Genomic DNA, 23,106 nt, shown 5'->3' on the forward strand with positions numbered 1-23,106 from the left:
TATGTCGTCAGGACCCACGGCCTTCCGATTTTTCATGTTGCGAAGACAATTTTGCACCTCATCTGGTGTAATAGGGGCAACAAGTCCAAGATTAGGGGGCAGTTCCGGAGGAGAGACATTTGCGTGTTGCGTGTTCAGCAACTCGTTAAAGTAGCTACGCCACCTCTCCTTTACTCGGAATACGTCGCAAACCAAAGTGCCGTTGGAGTCAGTAATACACAGACATTTGGTTATGTCTTGTGTTGACTTCTCCCGGGCCTTTGCCAAGCAAAAGATGGATTTTTGGCCCTCTTTGGTCTCCAATGCGTCATACAATGGTGACAATTGGTCTTGCCGGGCTTTGGCAACGGCTCGTTTTGCGGCACATTTGGCTGCTTTGTACGATTCACGGTCTTCAGGGGATTCGGTCTCTTGCCACTTTTTAAAAAGTGTCTTCTTCTCCCGAACTGCCTCCTGCACTGAGTCATTCCACCACCACGTCTCCTTGTCGATGACTCGGCCTCCCTTGGAAGTGCCGAGCACCCGTTTACCCAGTGCGCTGACTGCTGACTGAATCTTAGAGCACTGACTATCGGCGGACTCTTCCTCGCTTGGGCGTAAATCTAAAGTTAGAGCGGCCTCGTGGAAGTCATCCCCTTTTGGTCCATTCAGCAGCCACCACTTAGTCCTGGGCCTACGTCGCTCGGGTACTTTCTTCTTCGGTATTACCAGCATGTCCATGACAAGGATGCGGTGTTGCGATGTGAGGCTTTCGCCAGGAATAACTTTGCAGTTAGACACTTTGCCGATTTGGCTCCTTCTTATGAGCAGGTAGTCTATCTGGGTGGAGTGTGACCCACTCTTGTAGGTTATGAGGTGCTCAGGTTTCTTTTGAAAGAAAGTGTTCACTACTGCTAGATCTGATACAAGACAGGTCCTAAGAATTGAATCTCCCTCTGCGTTTGCACGATCATAGCCGTAGCCCCCGTGGACACGTTCAAACCCCCGTGAGTCCTCACCCACATGCCCGTTCAAGTCTCCACCCACGATTATGCTCTCTGAGGTTGGATAACTTAGCTACAGTATATTTGATAATTAATTTCATAGATCTATTTCAGGTGAAACCACAAAACAATGCTAATTAAACCTATTATTACCAGCACCGGTCGTTCAAAGGGTTTATGACTGACGATTATCAACATGGACGCAAGTAATTAGAGCTATTGTGCACCGCCAGCCGTAATGTAGCGACAGTACAGCTTCACTCATAAATATATACTTATTGTTAATATACTCAAACTGAAATAATTTATTTGTAAACATAACCAGGTAACAATGTTGGTTAAAAAAAGTATTAAGTAGTCGAAGGTGCAGCTCATAAAAGCGGCGTTGCCTGAACAAAAGATTTTTTTTTGGCAGGAGTACTCCATAATGTGAGTAGGACCCATGGATGGATTTAAGAAGTGGGGTACCAAGATTTTTGATGTAAACTTTTAGGGGGAGCCCCCTCTCAACTTTATCTTGGTATATCATTTAAACTACTAGACCAAGTTTGGTATCGTTTTCATATAAATCGGGGACGCCGAATTCATTTATGGTATCATATTGACACCATTCTGAAGCAAACAGTTATTAAATATATATAATACAAATATATATCATTTTTACAGCGGCTTAAGCCTGAAGAGGAATAAACAAAAAATATTAGTAAAAAAGTATTATAAATATTATTAGTTAAAATTTGGTAAGTATGGAGATAGTTTGAACCTTGGGAAAGAAGATAGGAAAGTTATTATCAAAAAAATCATTAATTTGCATCAATTACCGCTGAACCGATTTAGATGAAATTTGGTATAGAGATAGTCTGAGTCCCGGGAAAAAACATAGGATGGTTTTTATCCCAAAAATTATCCCTTAAAATTGAAAAGGGAGGTGAAAGAAGATCTTTGATTTAGTTGAAAATGATAAGAAACTTGACTTAGAACCTAAACTTAAACAATTATTAACCTCAGACGTCGCTGACGCTGAAAAAAAAACACTCTACTCCACCTTCGTCAGAAATCTGGGCGGTTCCACTTCTATAAATACATCTTAAGAACACAAAGATTAATTCTGCCAGAAGAAAAATATCTTTTGTTCACATAACACCGTATTTGACCTTTGTATGCTTTCTGCAAGCAATTCTAAAACAAATCACTATTTATTCGAAAAGCAAATAATATGTGATGCAGGAAAATGTAGAAATGTCTCTCAGTCAAACGCGATCTTACGTTACACAATCCATTGTTCAAGAAAGCAGAAAATATATACACGTAAATATGTCAACGTACAGTGAGCTACGAAATGGCATGGAGAAATTATGAATTAATTTATTGATAAAGTTGCTGTGCACAAAAGTGTAAAAGCGGCTGATGGTACATGTATTTGGCAATCACAGACCATTGGGTATAATTTATTTGGTTTTCTACTACACAATAAAAAACATAGTACTTAACTTATTACAGAAATGCCCAAACTGAATAAAGGTACCATTATGTTCCTTGCATTTATTTTATCGAATACAACATTGTGTGGCAACTATAACACCGTCAAAATAGCATTTATCTTGTTTTACCGCACTATAAGAGGGCTATAGATTTAATAGTCCCAAAGTAGTAAGGCATGTAGTATTTATCTTTTTACCAATAATTGCCAATAAGAACACTTTAAATTATAGAGATGAATACATGATTGTTCCAAGTGTATTTCCTTTATTTCTCTTTCAACTTAGCTTGTTTTGCAATATGGGTATTTTAATAAAATATAAAAATAACATACACAGTACTAATAAACATATTTCATCAAGATCATTATCTTGATAATGAGATGTAATTGAACGCCTTCAGATGAATCAAATACTAAAATATTTTGTTTCTCTTTAATAAAAACAAAAATGTAGTAACTCATACAGTTGATCTTTATTCTCGTAACTTCGTACGATTTTGTGTTTTTAAGAAACCCGTTTCACATAGGTACATTTGTATTGGGTTAACATAACGTCGATCACATCGCACAGTGAATCTAGTAGAACAAAGTAAGTGGACAAAAATCTTAATAATTATATCCCAGAACTGACAATAACAAATCATTAATTATATAAATTTAATTCATTATATCATCCCAAAACTATTATGATGATTTGGCCGTGCTTTAAATACTACAACTAAACTCAAGTCAACTCGACTCTAGACTGTAAAACTATGCATTGTAAGCTCCTTAGGTTTATATTCAGCAAGGAACAAATTTTTCACACCAGCTCATAAAGGCTTTCTTGATACTGGAAAAACGGATGTGAAAGTTGCATTTTATCCACAAGAGTGGCAAAGTAATTAGATGCATATTTTGAGTTGTAACCTCATTTTGGCTAGTGGAATTAATGTTTAATGTTAGATTTAATTTGTTTCTTCGCATTGCTATGGTAAGAAAAGTTGTTTCACTCGGTGGGAAATTTTGTTTAACCCTCGTGCCTTGAAACCCTCGCAACGTTCTAATACCATTTTTTAACGCAATTTTATAATCTTTCACTTGCTCGGATATCAATATTAGCACGAAGGAATAAACAACAACTTTACCCCGATGTAAAACAAATGACTATTTATTAAAAAAAAACTTACGTCACGCAACTGTAAACATGTTAATTTTACGTAAGCTTATTATAACTTCCATGGTCAAAAGTGAAGTTTTCTCGTGTCCCCAAATGTATGACATGCAATCTACAAACACATGACATTTCCAGATACTGCTATTAATCATAATTATAAAAATATAGTATATGCAATAGGTTAATTAATATAATGTTGCCCGTAACTTGCACATGTATACAAAATAAAATCAGTAAATACGAGTAGTAGTAGTAGTATGTAATAAAAGTAACTAATATTTATATAATTTATATATATATATATATATATTTATGTTTATGTATTAATTTTAATTTATTTTTGTATTGTTTACTAGAACAGTCGCTAATGGGTCTGCTGGACCCAGGGCCTTTATTATGAACGCTAACTTGCTCGTTGGGTACTGCACGACGATGTCGTTTTTAGTACCTTCAAGTGAAAGTTCGTCGCGTCGATTCGTCATTTCATTTGTCTGTCAGGGCGTCACACTCATGAGCAACAGACGCCTGATGTGTCTATGTGTCTGTTAGACCCGGTAGCGACCATTAACGTATGTAAAGTTTTCTTACTTCTGGGTCCACTGGACCCATGAGTGACAAATTACGTGACTAGTATTTATATGATCTAAAAGCATTATCAAAAATAAAGCTTTGTCAAAAATAAAGCAGATAACATACTTAACTAATAGAGTATTAAAACTCTTCTGAAACTGAAAATAAAGATGTTGGAGGAATTCTCCAATAGGAAAATTCGGAGTGCAGTTACGGATTTTGTTTTAATATACATTGAGATCGTTTTTAGCCATTTTTGATGTAACAATTCTAGTTGTTTAAGAAAAATTTGTTTGTAAAAACGGAAATAAAGAACTCTGAAAGTTATTTGCAATATATTTGAAAGCGCTAAAATATTAAGTTTTAATTAGCGAATATTCGCTAATTAAAACTGTTGATTATTATTTCATGAATGCTTTATAATCAAATTTGCGGAATATAATGTGTATGTCTAAGACAATTGTCTTTCAATAGTTTTCGTTTTATGGTAACTTAAATTACTAGGTCTAGTGGACCCCAAAGCGACTAAATGTGTTTCAAACTAGGGCGCGACTGTTCTAGTGTTAAGAGGCCTTATTATTTCATTCAAGATTACGACGTAACTATTAGTATTTATTAAAAAAAATTGTAACGTACTTAAATAATCATTTCCTAAACTAGGGGCTGGAACAGTTCAAATTTTCATTTTCTCTTTTAAACCTCATTTTTAATGAGTTTTCTTGGGAGTCTTTTTCAATTTTTTCAGTGAGAAGTAGCGTTTTGGTTCTCAATTTAGCAGTAAACTAATCGTTTGGTACATTTTGATTTAACATATCTTGGAGGGGCTGGAATGATTAACAATGAAAGATTCATTTGAAGAAATTGATAAAATACCTTCCGAGTTTTCTTCATTTTTTTGGCAAAAACAGAGTTATTTTTTTTTCTGCAAATTCTACGTATATTTTGCTTTAAAAATAATATTATAGCAAACTGTAACTTTATGTTAACCTATGAAAAAAAAATCATAACTTTGGGACCTACATTGCGGTAAATTTATATTTTTTTAAAAGCTGAGTCTCCACGCTTACTTTGCCATTCTAGCTTGTGAAATGTTCGACTGTGCATCGCCCGCATAGTTTAAGCGTCTCCATCACGACAATCTTATGTCCAGTAAACTACTTACGTTTGAATGACTGCTCCGCAGTTATCGCTGATATTCTTAGGCCTTGCTTCGCGTGAGTGCTGCCGGTAAACTATTTGCTGTCAAGATACCGGCGCGTGCGCGTGTGTTTTTTTGTTTTGAAGATGGCACCGGAAATTAAATATATTAAGGTCAGCCCATTTTATTTAAGTAATTTATTAAAGCCGAATACATATTAATTATAGGTAACTTAAAATTAAAACTACTTATCTATTTTTTTATATATATTTCAAATTAAAACATAGTGGTTACCACAGAGAATCTATACTTATTTATATCAGGCAACACTGCTTAATAACTTTTAAAATTATTTTTCCGTTTTATTTATATGTCCACAAGGAATTCAGTATTAAAGATATACTAATAGATTGTACTGTAAAAATAAAAACTAGTTTTCCGTAAGGCTTCGGTGAAAATTAGTTTTAACTGGGATTTTACAGTCAAACCAAGTTTTTGCATAGTCTCTTGGTAAAAACTAGTCTTGAATAATTATTCAATATTAATTTTAGTTGAAACTAGTTTTGACTAGGAACAACACGTTTTCACTAAAGCGGGTTTTACAGTAACGTATACATACACATATGGTATGTAGCAACATGATCACTTTTAGGAAAACGATGACTTTATATTGAATACAACCTACTCTATGTATTAAATATCTACTATAATTAGGTACATTCCTAAGTCTACATGTAAAATTTAAAGTTTTTTTAAATTAATATGATTGATGTCGTCTGTCTAGGTGATACAAAGTTAGTTCTGTAATTTTTCAGACCGCCTGTTGTCTGTCCCTACATTTAATAAATTGTTTATTTTTCTTGTATCTCTTTACTAAGGTGTGCCAATAAAGAGTATTCTATCTATCTATATATCTATCTATTTTTACAGTTACAGTTTTAACACATTAAAGTTTAATTAAAAATTCTATACTCTATTTATAGAGCCGGAGAGCCATGAGCGTCTGGCCGATAAAATTGAACAGCTGTTTCTATAGGACACCTGTACTATTAAAGTTGTTTTACACAATATTTCTGACAAAATTTGTACGTACCTGTAGGTAATAAAAGAGAAACATAGAGTCGGTATTCCATCCCTTAAACATATGTACATTTTATCGGCACGTCCTATCGGACCTTCGTCCTTTGAACACACTATGGAGTACGTGACCTTAATTTCTGATAAAAAAAATTGCAGGCTATAAAAATAGCGTATATCATGTGAATCAACGTGTTTTGAATCCTGAAATATGGATTTTAATAAAAAAAATCTTATACAAAAATCGGTATGATTTTCACCACTAAAAACTATAAGTACCTACCGTAAAATGGGGTGAGTATGGACAAAACTGACATTCAAACCTCGATGAAACTTTATTTTTACATATGGCAAACTGATTTTTATACATAATGATTGTTCCGGTCGTTTGAATTTTAGTTTTTTTTTAATGATTTTGTGTAGTTCCATTTCATAACTTTAAAGATAAATACGAAATAGTACGAAATCCCAGCTCACCCCGTAGTAGGGGTGAGGAGGGATTTCCTACTAAGGTGAGTTTTGAAAATTGTTGGATCGACACACACACGAGTAGCTTGATTTGTCATAAGGGGTCCATATTGGGTTGCATACAAGTTAAAGTCATAATTTTGGTACGCATAACAACTTGTGTCATAATCACCATTGCGCATACAAATGAAAAGTCATATTATATTGTGTCATACATTTTTAGCCACAATATTTGATGACATATACAGCAGTTGTCATATACTTTATGTGCATATAGGTTTTAATTATTATGAATCAAATGTCATACCAGCTAAAAGCATATTTATTGATACTTATAAAGTTTTTACGTATACAGTTTAGTAGCATAATAATTTAAGAAACTAATTTTATCCTCTCAACAACTCAACGAAAAAAACCTTTTCCCTAATCTCCGTCCAAACACTTAATTCGACGGAGCCCCGCTCGCGCGGGGTCCTATTTTTCGTAGTATGCCCTTCGGGCATCTAAAGAAACCTAACGGACCTAACATACCTACTACTCGTAATAGAATAAATCTATATCTATGATTAGTTTCATTTATAAGACCGTTTTTTTTCTACTGAAGGGGGCTCCTCTCCTTCGATCTCCTCTTTTATACGGTCTTTGTGTGGTTATGATTATGACTAAAGTAATATTTGCTTCATACGTTGCTCACAAACATATAATATATTTACTATTCATGCTTTGTAATATTTATGAAAAAAAAACATATTATGACCACTAAATATAAGACTTAATTTTTTATGTTAATATTAATACTATACACTGCAATACTTCGAACAAAAAACATTTATGGATATCAAGCATGACTTAAAATTTTATGCGAATTATAGTAATGACTATAGAACTTATGAAATAACTTTTTTATAACAAAAACCTATATGCTCAGGAATAATTCTGACTAAAGATTTTTATGACTTACAATTTTATGCATAAAGTGTTATGACAATTAAAAATATGACAAAAGTTGTTATGCGACCAGTGGGAGTCCCTTGTCATTAGAATATATAATTTACGTAGCAGTAGTCTGTAAAACCTAACTCACTTCTCTGTCATCCTTCCTCACCCCATTCATAACCCAACTGCCCTCGTAATCCCTACTCACCCCATTTTACGGTACCTTAATTAAAATTGTACGTACATATTTACTTTAACTTAATTAAAATGGTTTTAAAAGAACAAACTGTGGTTACGAGAATCATAATGAATTAAAATGTTGTGGTAGTATTAACCGCCTCTATAAAAACTACAATTACCAAAAACAGGTATTAATTATTTTCTCTTTATCTCCCAATATCTCTTGGGATTAATATTGATAGTCAAAACGAAGCTAGTATGTAGATGGAACTTTTTGGCTAGCGTTTTGTCTTTTTATTGCCTTTTAATAATCAGACTTAAACGGGTCTATATTAAAACGCATACATTTTTCTTGCGTATTTTTACTTCGCATAACAACTATTTGCATAACAACGTTTAGCAAAACTATTGATCTGAATAAATTGATTATCCTGATTTTTAACCGCAAAACTTGTCTTTTATTTTCATCCTATAGGTTAAAATTCAAAAGATACTTATGACGAATTCTTCTATACGCATAACCCGTATAGCCTTAATTCTAATGTCCTAAAATTTTATGCGCATACACTTGTCTTGTCTAAGAAATTTCCATCCTAGGTTGAATAACATAATATTCTTATGTTTTATCCTTCTATACGCATAACCCATATATGGCCTAAATTGGAATGTCTTAAAATGTATACTACTAATGCGTAACTTTCCCAATAGTAATTTCTTGACAATAGTTTAATGCATAATTGATATTATGCCTAAACTAACCTAATCTGCTTTTCTGACAGTTCGTCTTTGTGGGGATCGCAGTTCTAACTTAACCTGCTTCCTACTGATAGGCCAATAGTTCGTCTTTATGGGGGTCGCAGTTATAACCTAGTCTAACCTTTGCTTCTGGCAACAGTTCGTCTTTGTCGGTGTTTTATAGCGCCTAAAATTAAACATAAATTATAATTTTAGTTATAGTAATGTCAATGTTAGGATTTTCAACGTTAGTAGAAGCTTTCGACGTATTGAATATTACGAGTATGAAGTTTGAAGTTATAAAAAGCAGACATTAGTCATTTTTGTATACGGTCAAAGCATATACTGCGTAAAATATATTAGGAAGACAGCTTTTTAGGCGAATTCAAGCATTATTATAATAACAGTCGTCTTATGCTATGTGAAAATATGACAATCCATTTTATACGAAGAAGAGGGTACCCGACTTAAACATTTTTAAAAACACTCTTAGGGTTCCAAAAAGTTGCTTTAAATTATAACAGTTTTTATAAATAGTTTTTATTAATTAATAAATAATGATGTTAATAATAACAAAGATATACATAATTACATGACAACGATAAGATTAGATAGAAGATAAAAAATAATAATAATTAGTTTTTTTATTTGGCGTCCAATAATATTCCGAAGTGGCATAATCCAATATCATTTGAATAACGAGAACCTAATATTACTACAAAATCATAAATCATGCTATAACAAGAAAACGTAGAAAACACAGCTAATACCAAGATTAGATTTCAATTTCACGATGGAAAATCATCTCGAAGGTAAGGAATGAGAAATTGGTCTTAGCTTTGATCAAATACACGTTTATGTCGTTTATTCTGCTTTAACTACGCCAGAATTCTTAAGAATTTTGGATAGGAAGACGATACGAGCACATACAGTCTCCTGCATATCCTTAGCCTTTCATCATTGCGTATACAGACAGACAGAATACTCTTTATTGGCACACATCAGTAAAAGATACAGCTTAAAGAAAAACACTTGATTAGTAATACAGACAACAGACGGTCTTATCGCTAAAGAGTGATCTCTCTTCTCGTTTCTTCTCTTCTTTTTTCTTTTTTTGAGCGATCTTTCTCGATCGTATACTTACTCAAGTAATTTTAATGGTTTGAATCTTCGTTTTTACAAAAGCTATTGCCATCCATGACTACAAAAGCACTATCCATAAAAGATTAATAAAACATTCAACTTTTAACGCGCAAAAAATTCCTGTTTAATATCTCATGTTTGGTGCCATTATAGCATGACCTTCCAACCTAGAGAGGAAACTAGTCCTTATTGGGATTGCTTCGATTTCTTCGCAATGTGCTTTTTTTTCCGTAGGAAAGGACACCTTACCGCATAATAATATTTGAACAGAATACATATTGTATTACTTATACGATACCATCATTTTATACAGATGTTTGTGTTCATTATTAACATAAATATAATATGGGTTAAATGGGGTTCAAATGATCTGAGATGATTATTTCTAACAATATCATTGACTGTAGACTCTGGGTACTCTCTGGGCTAAGAAATTAAAATTTTAATAAAAGGTTTGGTCCTCAAACTATAGGTATGTTCATGCCAATTCTTTTTTACCGGGGTTCCGTAGCCAAAATGGCGAAAACGAAATGCCTGTTTGTCCGTATGTCACAGTCATATTATTAGAAAACTATAATTTTGTGAGCTGCTTACTTAGTTTAAAATTAAATTATAAATATATATTTTTAAGGGGGCACTGTATTTAACTAAAAGTAAAAACGTTTTTTTTTTCAGTAATAATCACGTCGTGGGAAACCATTCAATTGATCGGTCTTTTAAAGCACCTTAATGTTTCTAAAAAAAAACTTTTTTATTATTAAGGTGCAATAGGTTCAACCAGAAAAATCTTTGAAAAAGCTTAGCGCTTTTGTAGATAACAATACGGTTGCCGAAAGTTTAATTAGCAATATTGAGGGGTATAAATTCAAGCATCTTCCTGGGTGCGTAGACAAGTTGCTAATCGTTAACGCTCCGTAGCGTAGCGTAGTCATCTCTCTCTATCACTCTTCCATATTGGTGCGACAGTGACATTTGCGTTCCGTTCGCTACGGAGCGTTAACGATTGGCATCTTGTCTAATATATTGTTACAAATATAAGGCGACGACGCTAAAATAGATTGCTTAGGCGGTTGTCACATTGAAGTAGTTTCTGAAAGCGGTGCCAATGTGATAACCACCTAACTCATCGCTTAGAGTTTCTTATGTTAGTTAGTTAGTTATGCTGGGCATTTGCCGCAAATCGACAACCATTGTGCCTATTTTGCGTGAAAACGAGGTAGCACTCTCTATCCACCCCAGCTCTTCCACGAAACCTAGGAGTGCCTTCAGGTTGCTAACTGCCTCCTTTAGTGTGTACGGAGTCCCTAGGTATTTGTTCCTGTATACTTCTACCTGTTTACAGTCTAGGAGAATATGTTTCGCTGTTTCCTCTGTTTCCATGCATGCTCTGCACATGGGGCTGTCCGTTTTACCCATATTGTGTAAGTGTTTGTTTAGTGTGTTATGTCCTGTAATTAATCCTACTATTTTCCGTAGTTTGTGTCTGGGTGTTTTCAGTAGTGTTTTGGTGAGCTTGTAGTTTGGTTCCGATAGAATATCTTTGGTCTGCCTGCATATGTCCATTTCCCCCAGTACTTATTGTGCAGTTGTTTGTGATGTTGGTCTAGCTGGTTTTGTATGTAGGATACTGGTAGGGGTATAATGGGTTCGGGTCCATGTGCCGGTGTTTTTGAACCTTTTCTGACCAGTTCATCCACTGCATCATTTCGTCTTGATCCGCTATGCCCCTTTATCCATTGTATTGTTACTTTGTTGCCATCTTTGCTCACTTCAGTGAGACTTCGATGACATTCCAGTATGAGTTCTGATGTAAGATTGTCGCTATCTAGTGCTTGTAGTACCGATTTACTGTCTGACAGTATAAGTATATTTTCATGTTTTACTTGTCGTCTTTTTATCGCATTGCAAGCTTCAATTATTCCTACACATTCAGCTTGGAATACCGTATTGTGTTCACCCAGGGGTTTTGAGATGTGTTGTGAGTTTCTTATGTTATCCAAATACTAAAATCTAACCGTTTCCATGTTAGTAACAGGTAAGTAAATCACATAACACCATAACATGTTTAGTTTTCGACTCAGCATTAGCAAAGCTTTACTTTCCCAAACTGTTACCGAGAACTTATAAATTCAATTCAAAGGTGTTACTGAAAGTTACATAAATACCTAAAGTTTACATTAAAGCTGTAAGTATACTCGTTACTATCACTATGAAATACCAAAAAAATCAAACCTAATCAAATCTAAATGAACGTGATAAAAGATATATCATTCATAATCATCATTTAAAAGTCAATTCTACCAGCTAACATATGGAAACAACTGAAAGTTTGCATCTGATTACCTATACTTTGCCTCACATGTGGATAAAATGCTACTTTCTCATTCGTTTTTGTATAATCGAGAGGGCCTTTACCAGTTGGTGTGGTGAAAAATCCTTAGTTAATCACAACTTATATGCTTTGTGACACAAACAATAACAATAGACACAGAGAAAAAGAAAAGGTAACACACAATTTGACACCAATAGCAATAATAACGAAGTACATGCCATATTTTTAAATTAGTAGTAAAGTAGAGGGTCATGTGTTTTGGTAAAGAATAAAGGATTTGCCACACAGGATGCGTTCTGTGGGCTGCGGTCAGGTCAAATTGAACGCAGCCCGCATTATGTATGAACAACATTGCCGGTCTCTATATATTTTGTATAGCTATGTGATCTGTGCGAGCACGCGGAAGGAACGGAAGGACGCGTACGGGCAGGTAGGCGGGCAGCGGGCACGCGGGCGGTGGGCAGCGGTCACTATCAGTTTGACGTTCCCATATAAATAATAAATAAATAAATATTATTGGACATTATTACACAAATTGACTAAGTCCCACAGTAAGCTCAATAAGGCTTGTGTTGAGGGTACTTAGACAACGATATATATAATATATAAATATTTACTAAATACTTAAATACATAGAAAACACCCATGACTCAGGAACAAATATCCATGCTCCATTTATTCGTGTGATGAGCATGGATATTTGTTCCTGAGTCATGGGTGTTTTCTATGTATTTAAGTATTTAGTTACCAGGATTTGAACCCGGGACCATCGGCTTCATAGGCAGGGTCACTAGGCCAGACCGGTCGTCAAACTTACAACTTACATCTTCTTCTAACTGAAAACAGCATGGATTGACACAACACAGCAATTTCCAAAAAAAGTCAACCGAACCGTTATAATGAGTAGGGCTTATTCCGCCTAATTTACATAATGCCTACTTCACTAATTTCACTAAATATTAAAATGCCATGGGCTCATAGTCATAACATTGATATATATAACAGGACAGGATGAGCTAACCTAGGACAAATTTTATCCGCCGTTTTCGGCGTTTGACGTCTCTCACTGAGCTAAAGAATAAGCGTAGCTATCCGGAGGCGAAACTGTTATAACAACCGCTCATATTCTGCCTACACACACGATTGTTTTTTTAATTCAATTTATTCAATACTGTATTGTCATGTACATAATAGGTGTTACATTATATAAAGTTAGATCATGACACCCTGTAAGGGCACACAATATTATTATTCTACATATTCTATTCTAGAGTATTAGGTAACATAATAATACCATTTTACTTAATAACAATTAAATAAAACGAAAATAAAGGACAGAAAATCTTATCAGTAAATCTAAGAACATAAAACGTCAATGTCAACAATATATTGATAAATGATTAATTGAATTGATTTGATTAATTGATTAATAATAATAAGTAGGTATGCGTAGGGCCGGAGGGGCATTACAGTGCATGAATATAGGCAGACCGACGATATTTGTGTAAGTATATATGTTATATTTCTTCGGTATCGTCAATAAATTCTTGAAGGCTATAGTAGCTCTTATTTACAAGAAATTGTTTAAGTTCATGTATAAATTTGTTTTCTGATGTTTCGTTCTTTAATTTATCTGAGAGCTTATTGTATATCTTAACAGCCATCATGTTTGGGCTTGCTTGGTACAGTTTTAAATTGGTATTTGTTGTGATTGCCAGATTATTTTTGTACCTCGCAGCATATCGTCGTGGTTGTTCATCTACTTTTGCATATTTCGAGTATGTAAATCGATGTCAAGGTCAGTAGGTCGTGTTTTACAAAGAGCGGCTTACAACTCTCTGGAATTTTTATGTTGGCAAGAATACGAATGCATTTTTTTTTTGAAGGATAAATAAATCTTCAATGTCTGTAGCATTACCCCAATGTATAACAACGTATTTTAACCACGAGTAGGCATATGCGTAATAGGCATTTAGAGCTGTTCTTAGGTCGGTGCATTTTTTTAATTCTCCTAAGTCGTATATGAATTTTGACAGTTTGTTTTTAATTTTTGTTACATGTGCCTTCCAATTCAGGTGCGTGTCGATGTCTAGTCCGAGGAGCGTGAAAGTATCGACACACTCGATTTTAGTTCCTGTAAATGTATATTCTATTTGTAAGGGAACTTTTTGTCGGGGCCTAAATTGCATTATCTTGGTTTTTGTGAAATTTATCTCTAGGTTGTGCTCTTTTAGCCACTGTGTGAGTTTTGTGAATATGTTATTTAGGTCATCGCATAGGTTTTCATTGTCATTACAAGAAGTTATAATAGAGATGTCATCTGCAAACATTACGCAAGTTTCATTTAGGATCTTGGGTAAGTCATTAATTTATATAAGAAATAATAGGCACGAGAGGGCGCCACCTTGTGGTATTGAGCTTAATATTGGCAGTGAATTGGAATTAATTTTATAAATATTTCCGGATCTTTTGTCAATATGCTGTATTTCCACGTATTGTTCGCGGTTTTGCAGATATGATGTGAACCATTTATGTGCATCGCCTCTGACACCTATTCCATATAATTTGTCTAAAAGTATGTGGTGTTGTACCCTATCGTAGGCTTTGGACATATCGAGAAGAATACCTATTGCGTATTTTTTATCATTTAATATGTTTGATATTTCTTGCATGTATTTGTAATTAAATTTAAAATTCTTTATTGCACACTACATAAAAAACAGATACAGAAATTGATAAAATATACACATTGGTAGGTAACAACAGGCGGACTTATCGCTAAACAGCGATCTCTTCCAGACAACCTTCAGATAGTGATATGACGAACGAAGGGAAGTTAACGGGTGGTGCAAAAAAAATAAAAATAAAGAAAAAAGTAGTAAAAATACAATATAATACATATACTACACATATAAAGTTAAGATAGACTACATTTATTACTATATACAAAAAAATATATACATAAATATATATAAGTATGTAGGTGTTATAAATTTTTGTATAAATAGAATTCACATAATATAATCCGAGTAACTGTGTCTGTGTGTGTGTACAAAGTATGTATATTGTTATACTTTGCATTTTTTATCAAAGCTCAAAGAATATAAAGGCACACACCAAACAAGTTTTGGTGAATTAAATATTGAAGAGTTCTCGACAAGAGCAAAGCGCTCGGTCCAAACAGTTTACCGTTAACAATAAAGGTCTTAATATTTTCTTCCAGTTATTTATCAACAACGAGTGGGTCAACTCTCAAAGCGGCAAGACGTTTGATACGTTCAATCCTCACGATGGCTCCGTCATCGCGAATGTGGCTGAGGGTGACAAGGTGTTTATCTATTAGCTCCACTTTTCCACTGCTGAATATAGGAATGACCCATCGATCGCCACAAAGTTCGGTCCGGCGTAGCAAGCATCCGCTGGCTCTCAGCCACTCTTACAAGGTAAGTAAGTACTTTATTTACTTAAAATCTCGGGAACCAAGCATCCGGCAATATGCATAGCAAACGGAGGCGGAAAATTACTGTTCCGACTTAATTAAAAACTTAGCTTGGTAATTGAAAGTAAACAGTAGTTAATAACAAGCACCGTCTTTCGTTGTAATTTAGATAAGGATTTAGGGACTCAGAAAAAGAATTATATTTATAAGCTTATTTGAGAAACTCCCCTAATATTTCATAAAAATTTCTTGGTACCAGTACCTAATTCATTATTCTAATTGTAATCTAAAACAGGCTAGTAAATTGATCCAGAAATAACGAATAATAAGGTAATTACCTAAAGGTAGCGGGTACCCGGGTATGGACAATATTTTACTTTCAATATTCTGAAGATTTTGTCGTGCCCTGGTGCCTGAAAAGACTTTCGTTATTAGATACAAAGATTTAAATGGAAATCCATCTAGGAACTTTCTGAATAATTTGTAGCTATAAATAACGCCAAAGAAGTATAAGTAATGATAATATAGACCTTTTATAATACTATAAGCCTATTATATTAGCTTGTGTTTGGTTTGCTGGAATTACTAGCCGCCGTCAGATATTGGTATGATACTAGCAACTGTGACAATGATGACTCGGTTGACAGCGAACTCGCGAAAATAGAAAAATCAAGTGAAAACCTGTTATAACCATTTTTAGGGTTCCGTAGCCAAATGGCAAAAAACGGAACCCTTATAGATTCGTCATGTCATGTCCGTCTGTCTGTCCGATTATGTCACAGCCACTTTTTTCCGAAACTATAAGAGCTATACTGTTCAAACTTAGTAAGTGGATGTATTCTATGAACCGCATTAAGATGTTCACACAAAAATAGAAAAAAAAAACAATAAATTTTGGGGGTTCCCCATACTTAGAACTGAAACTCAAAAAATCTTTTTTCATCAAACCCATACGTGTGGGGTATCTACGAATAGGTCTTCAAAAATGATATTGAGGTTTCTAATATCATTTTTTTCTAAAATGAATAGTTTGCGCGAGAGACACTTCCAAAGTGGTAAAATGTGTGTCCAAAGTGGTAAAATGTTGAACAAGATCTAGTAAGTATTTTTTTTTAATTCGTCATAAATGGTACGGAACCCTTAATGCGCGAGTCCGACTCGCACTTGGCCGCTTTTTGATACAAGCTTTTATCGCTAACTGTAATTTTCTTTCCACAGACAACTAATACCCAAACACAATTGGGTTGCGTAGTTTTATCACAGTTCCAATGGCCAACTCCTGCCTCCATCATCAGATCAGCTCGATAGTACCTTAATATTGCATTGTCACCCAACTTACATTATGCAAATTTTCAGCTTCATTGGAAACCGGGAAGTGGCTCAAATTTAACTTGCAAGATTTGACCCGTATAAACATAGGTACATACTTACATACATTGAAAATTAAATAAAAGCTTGTAATAATAATATAGGTATAAGAAATAACTATTACCAGAAGGTGCGAGGATTCCGGTCGAAAACTAACTTATTCCACAGTATCTTGTTATCATGTTCTAGCTATATTATCGCCACGTTCCTTACTAGTTTGGTGATGGATACGAAACTATTTAACATGAGTATTAAAGTTTTGGGGTAGATTGATCAGGCGACGCAGGTTTGGGTGGCTATTCATAATTCTTATAGTAATCGGCGCGTAGTAAGTAAAACTAACGTGTGTATATTACTATTTCGCTATATTTTAACTCGGTTTTAATAGAAAACAGATACTTCATACATTTATATTTATTATCATGATACTTCAAAAAAGTACGAAAGCATGTTTCTGAACGAACCTTTAGAATTGACACTTGTCATTGTTGTCATTTTTTTTTAATACGCATAGTGGCAGAATGTCATGATGCCTGTGCCATTAATTTATGTGGAATGGAAATTTAAAAAAGAGGACTTTGCCGGCCTAGGCCTGCAAGATTTGTATGGAATTCCATTAATGACCTCCTGTCCTAGCCGCACCTGAAACGTCATACTAACTCAAACGTCAAACGTTATAAGGAACATAACATCAATATTTCATTGCATGTTTGAGAAAAGATAATTTATTTGTGCAAAAGCGAAACCATTACATATTTGAATATTTCCTGAGTAAGAAAGAGACAGACTAGTTTGTAACGATAAAACGTAACCACTTTTGAGCTTCTTAGCTTGAGTGAATTACAAAAGCAAATAATTTACGCCATCATAGAGTAATTCTAAATTAAATAAGTTCTTGCGATGCCACTTGACATCATTCTGATTTTTTGACAAGCAATTTTCTAAAATCTAGACCAGCCGGCCTATGATGGTTTTGTCATCATATCATTAATCATTTAATGCTTGGATTGGCGATTATCTGATAAGTGACTTAATTCGGTATAAAGTCGCGAAGGTAACCTATAATTGACTAATGATAGCGCGACATATTTTGAGGTTTTGAAAAATGAATTTTAAACTCTATGCCTTAAGGCGTATTTTAAAGAATAGATGATTAAATCACATTCTACCACTTATCTTCATATGACATTAACAGTTAAAAATTATCCATGGTTTGTGCTTTTGAAAAATAAATTGTAAACAAGTATACTTAAAGCGTATTTTAATGAATAGTTGGTTAAATGACATATTACCACTTATCCACATTTGACATTGATAGTTAAAAGTTATCCATGATTTAAGAGTTTGCAAAATAGATTCTTATTGTGTTTAATTAAGACGTCTTTTAATAAATAGTTGGCTTAATAATAAGTTGTGTCTACAATTCATACATAGCAAATGGGGAATCATTGCTCGCTTAGATTTGAAGGCACGTTTTAAGGTTTGAAAGACAGGCAAATGTAGTGAAGCGTGTAAGGTGTTCAAAATTAAGCGTGTAGATCATTTCCAACATTTCACACGATGAGTTACTTTTGGTACGGACTGTGCCTATTGAGTGAAATTAACGTAAGGCGGTCTTCACACTGGCGTTGCACCGCATTCCATTGCGATGTGGATGATTTAGTATACGGCAGAGTTCGCTATAGTTTTCCTTCAATAGTTTTTCGCCCGGTACTGAGAACTCGCGGTTTGCCAAAAATTATGTATAGCGATTGCATTTGTTGCACCTACTTACTCGGAAAATGATAAACTCTGGTACAGCAACTTGGTCAGTAGAAAAAAGGCGGTAAATTTTTAAAAATATAGGCGCAAAGGGTCTCCCATATAAAATTTAAACTTTGTGCCTTTTTCTACTGCCAAACTGGGTGTGTTTGAGTATAGTTTCAAGTCACCATAGAGATTTAAAAAGACCGTATCTGTGGTAAACGGTTACGTTTCTTGTCAAATGACTATATTATGTAATTTTGAATTCGTTTATCTTGCTAATTATGTAAAATGGGACATTTAAAAACAATATCAAAAACGTGTAAGCCGGGCTTTTTCATTTGATACCGCCGACCACACTTTCTTGCAAACAAGTTGACTAGAATAGCAATAAGACCCCTCACAAATAGCTTTTGGGTTTCTAGGCTCTTATATAGCTCCAGAACCCCTTGATTGAGCCTGCTCATAATTTAATTTAAATTAGTACAAAACTAAAGTTATTGCATAACAAGCTATCCTGTGAGAGCTCTTAAAAAAAAAAAATGTCGAGACCTGCCAATAGCCAGTCGTGTGTTCCAAGTTGAATGTATGATTTTTTGTTATATTATTTGGACCCAACATGGTTCGAAAGTTAGAGGGAGGGACTCTTCTTTTTTCTTTCAGAGCGATTATTTACAAAAATATTATCTTTATCTAAAAATGGTCATGAAAGACCCATATTTGTTTTAAAAGACCTATCTAATGACAGCCCACACCGTAAGTTAAGCACTACGGTTTAACTAACTCACGTTATTTTTGACACTTGTGTTATTAGGTCTTCATTTTCAATCATGTCTAGTTCATGTGAGCATTCACGCTAGTCATATTTCTTTTTTGCTAAAGTTAGACTCACAACCGTTTAAATTCGATCCCATGCCGTGCTTATTGTTAGCTTGGCTCAGTTAACTATGAACTGTAACATCCTATGTATACCTTATATTTCGTAATGAATGACTTATGACTTACGACTTATGACGTCACAAAGTTTATGACTTCCCCTCCCTCTAGTCACAACATGGCACATTTTCTTGACCCCCTCTCTCCCCCTTAACGTGTGATCTAATTAATGGATGACCTCTTGGGGCTAGTCCGGTTTCCTCAGAATGTTTTCAGGAAGGCAGTGTTAATGAACATAACAAAATAAAATAATACTAGGCGAAATATTTATTTATTAATAGGGCACGCTTCTCTGCATGTAATGCATCCCTCGAGCAGCGCCCCCTTCCATTTCCGCTTCAGGTTCGCCTTTTATTGGAAGATTTCTGGAAAAAAGAAAAACCTATTATACCTATAAAGTAAAATAATCAAAAAAACTTTTTACAAAAAAAGTAAACCGACTTCAAAAAGGATAAAATAAAATATTATACTTTTTTAAGTATATGCATTACCAACTAATATGTTTGAAGTCGGTGCCTTATCGTCAGTTTATATTAAAATTTCTGATCACAATATCATATTGTTGCATTAAAACTACTTTGATTAAGCTAATCGCAAGATATAAGGTAATTGCAGCAAAAACAATTAGAAGTCTCACAAGTTATTTTCTCAACACATTATGACGTTAAGATTTTATAATTAAGTGAATAGTTAAAAAAATATTCATATTGTCCATTTCTGTCTGAAACACAAGGAATCCTAGTTAAGGTATTTGTAAACCACTTTTCTCTAATAACAATTCTTAGTCTTTAAGAGCAACCAACGTAGGTACAATACTTTTTCAATGGATATGGTAGGCAGCTGCCCCCAGTCTCCCATTTAAAAAAATCCATGTACATGGGTATGTGTTCGGTCACCGCAGAGAAAATTTGAGGAGTGGAGCCCTAAACATGGTAGGTAAACCTAAATTTAATTTATTCATAAAGTGTCGAATGTCCATGCAATTTTGCAGATACATCACGTACAACTAACAGGTGACTTGCATGGAACGACTCTGGGTATCTATGTACCTAATCGCGGAAAACGTCAAACATTTCACAAATATTTATACTTAAAATATTATAACAACGGTTATATGTATATGTAATCTCTTAATATTTTAGAAATTACAAAATAGTATTTGACTACCTATTTGTATCCGATTTAGCAGAATGAATGATAGATGAGTTGTAACAAAAAGTACTAATCCCGATTCAAAGTAATCCCCATTGGTGTTGTCAGGGATTACTTTGGCGATCTTACGGTTTACAAGAAAATATCGATTCTGTCCATCCATTCGATTTATTCTAAAATTTCTAATTATGATTTTGCAGTTGCAACTGAACGTTTAGCGAATGAATTCCTTTTCTGTTTAGAAACTGTACGCCATGCGGTAAAGGTTATGGAAATATTTTTACTTGGGTGCAGTCTACTGTGCCTAAAATGTTAGCAACCCCATATGCCTCCTGAACACCTCTCATTTTCTGGGAAGACTATCCAAGTGTCCTTGAGTCTGTAAACAATCCAATACTTTCATGATTTGGTACTTTAGCTACACGTAGCATTGAATAATACTTACATAAATACATATGTAAGAGTTGTAAAGAAGTTGCATATAATAACAAAAATAAGGTATGATTCTGCATTGAAATATTTAGGTAGAAACACTTCAAATACAAATACCACAAAAATCCACATTCAAGCCTCATTTGTACTTCATGGTCCCTAAAAATCTACGTAAGAAAATAAATATAAATATTTTGTTACTGACTGCGTCTTTTTGCCTTCATATGTCACACTGCACATCCATACTCGTATTTTTTTACCTTCTTATCTCCGGTGTCAGTGGTATTCTGTACCAAAATGGACATACCTTCTATTCACCACAATTACAAATTGATCCAAGTACCGGCTGACGGTAGACTGAGCAATGGACAAGCCATGGTCTTGTCCAGTTCCCCGTTAGTAACTACCGTCAGCCAATAGGTGCAGTGATGTTAAAACCTAAAACAAAGACTTGTAAGTAGGTATATCATTATGAAATAATGATTATGATCAAGGTGGTAAAGGTAACGGGAAAGATTTGAGGAATAGTGCAACATTATATCTTTACTTTAAGATCTGCCGGCAATCCATCGCCATGTTGAGGCTTGAGGTCGGCGTCAAGTTCAGCACACATAGAGTGCTAATTCTTTCCGCACCCTATATATGCGCCATAACTCCTCGTCGGGCTTATCAAACGGGTTGCATGCATCCCTTATGGCCCGGCGTTGAAGTTTTCTGTCTTGTTTTTCTGCGATAGCAGCAGCTGCCAAGAAGAAATGATATCTTGCCATCCCTGAAAAATGTATTGATAATGTTATATGTAAATAAATGAGTTTGATTGTATATATAATGAAAAACACAGATACTTACTGATATTTAACTCCAAAAATTTGTATTTTGCACCATTTATATAGCACAAGAGCACTTATCGTGACCCAGTGAGCACTAGGATAAAATAATCAAAGTCTAGCCGTCAAAACTCGACTATATATTTAATTATTCAACAAACGTTGCCATTTACCGTCTATCGCTGTCAAAAGTAGACAAAACGGTATAAATGCTATAAAACGATATAAATCTAGACAAGTGTCATTTATATCATTTAACTTATCCACTTATCAACTAAGTTTAAGTCAGAAATTTAGACAAATGACAAATTATCCACCGACCATGTTATGCAGTAAATCATTTAACATCTATCGCTGTCAAAAGTGGAAAAGACGTCAAATCAATAAAAACTGGATAAAATGTTAGTTATATTATCATTTATACAGCCATATCATTTATAAAATCGACCATAATAGCCCTGCAGTGGGAATTCATTATGTCAATGGGTGTAGCAGGATAGCCTAGGAAAAATTGCCCCCAGCGATTTTGGGCCGAAACTGTAATCAAACAATGCCTTTTGGGGAGGTTATACTCTGCACAAAGTTTCATCCTTCTTTTACCCCCTGAGGGTGAAAAACACCCGATTAACCCCAAAACTGTTTTAATTATTTTTTCCTAAACTATGAAAGTGACGAATTTCAAATTTTGTACAAATATTAATAAGACTAAAAGCTATGTCCTAAAAAAATATTAACCCCCTAACCATTTAAATTCTTGTAAAAAAAACATAAATAAAACAAGAATCACCCTGTATATCAAGTTTCGCTCATGGTACACACACCATTTTTTTTTTAATGAACCAATTTATATTCTACATTATACAAAAGTTTCATGGACCTACTCCAGAAGGAACATTGCGAAATTAATATGTATTGGCTCTTTGGTGCGTACTATTCATTGAACTCCCACTAAGAGCCTTGCATTATTAATAAACAATGGCTTGCGATCGGACCGCTGCTGGTGCCCAAGTT

The 23,106-nt window shown here is 34.4% G+C and overlaps 1 protein-coding gene and 1 long non-coding RNA gene across 3 annotated transcripts in view; both read left to right on the forward strand.

Annotated features, from left to right (window-relative positions):
• Positions 1-5,269: 5,269 nt before the first annotated feature.
• LOC133520576 (aldehyde dehydrogenase 1A1-like) overlaps positions 5,270-23,106 on the forward strand; it is a 39,360-nt gene continuing 21,523 nt past the window's right edge. Inside the window, exons 1-2 of one of the 2 annotated variants that reach the window (XM_061855082.1) lie at positions 5,270-5,500; positions 15,422-15,526. In XM_061855082.1, the coding sequence (XP_061711066.1) occupies positions 5,474-5,500; positions 15,422-15,526 (132 nt within the window). In that variant the 5' untranslated portion in view covers positions 5,270-5,473. Of the gene's footprint in view, positions 5,501-15,421; positions 15,642-23,106 lie in introns of both variants that reach the window. The other variant, XM_061855081.1, reaches the window with a different exon arrangement.
• Positions 18,011-19,224, forward strand: LOC133520582 (uncharacterized). The gene is made up of 2 exons (XR_009799775.1): positions 18,011-18,715; positions 18,851-19,224. It is a non-coding gene; the product is annotated as an uncharacterized LOC133520582 (long non-coding RNA).

This window comes from Cydia pomonella, chromosome 8 (genome assembly GCF_033807575.1).
Source record: "Cydia pomonella isolate Wapato2018A chromosome 8, ilCydPomo1, whole genome shotgun sequence".
Taxonomy (NCBI): domain Eukaryota; kingdom Metazoa; phylum Arthropoda; class Insecta; order Lepidoptera; family Tortricidae; genus Cydia; species Cydia pomonella.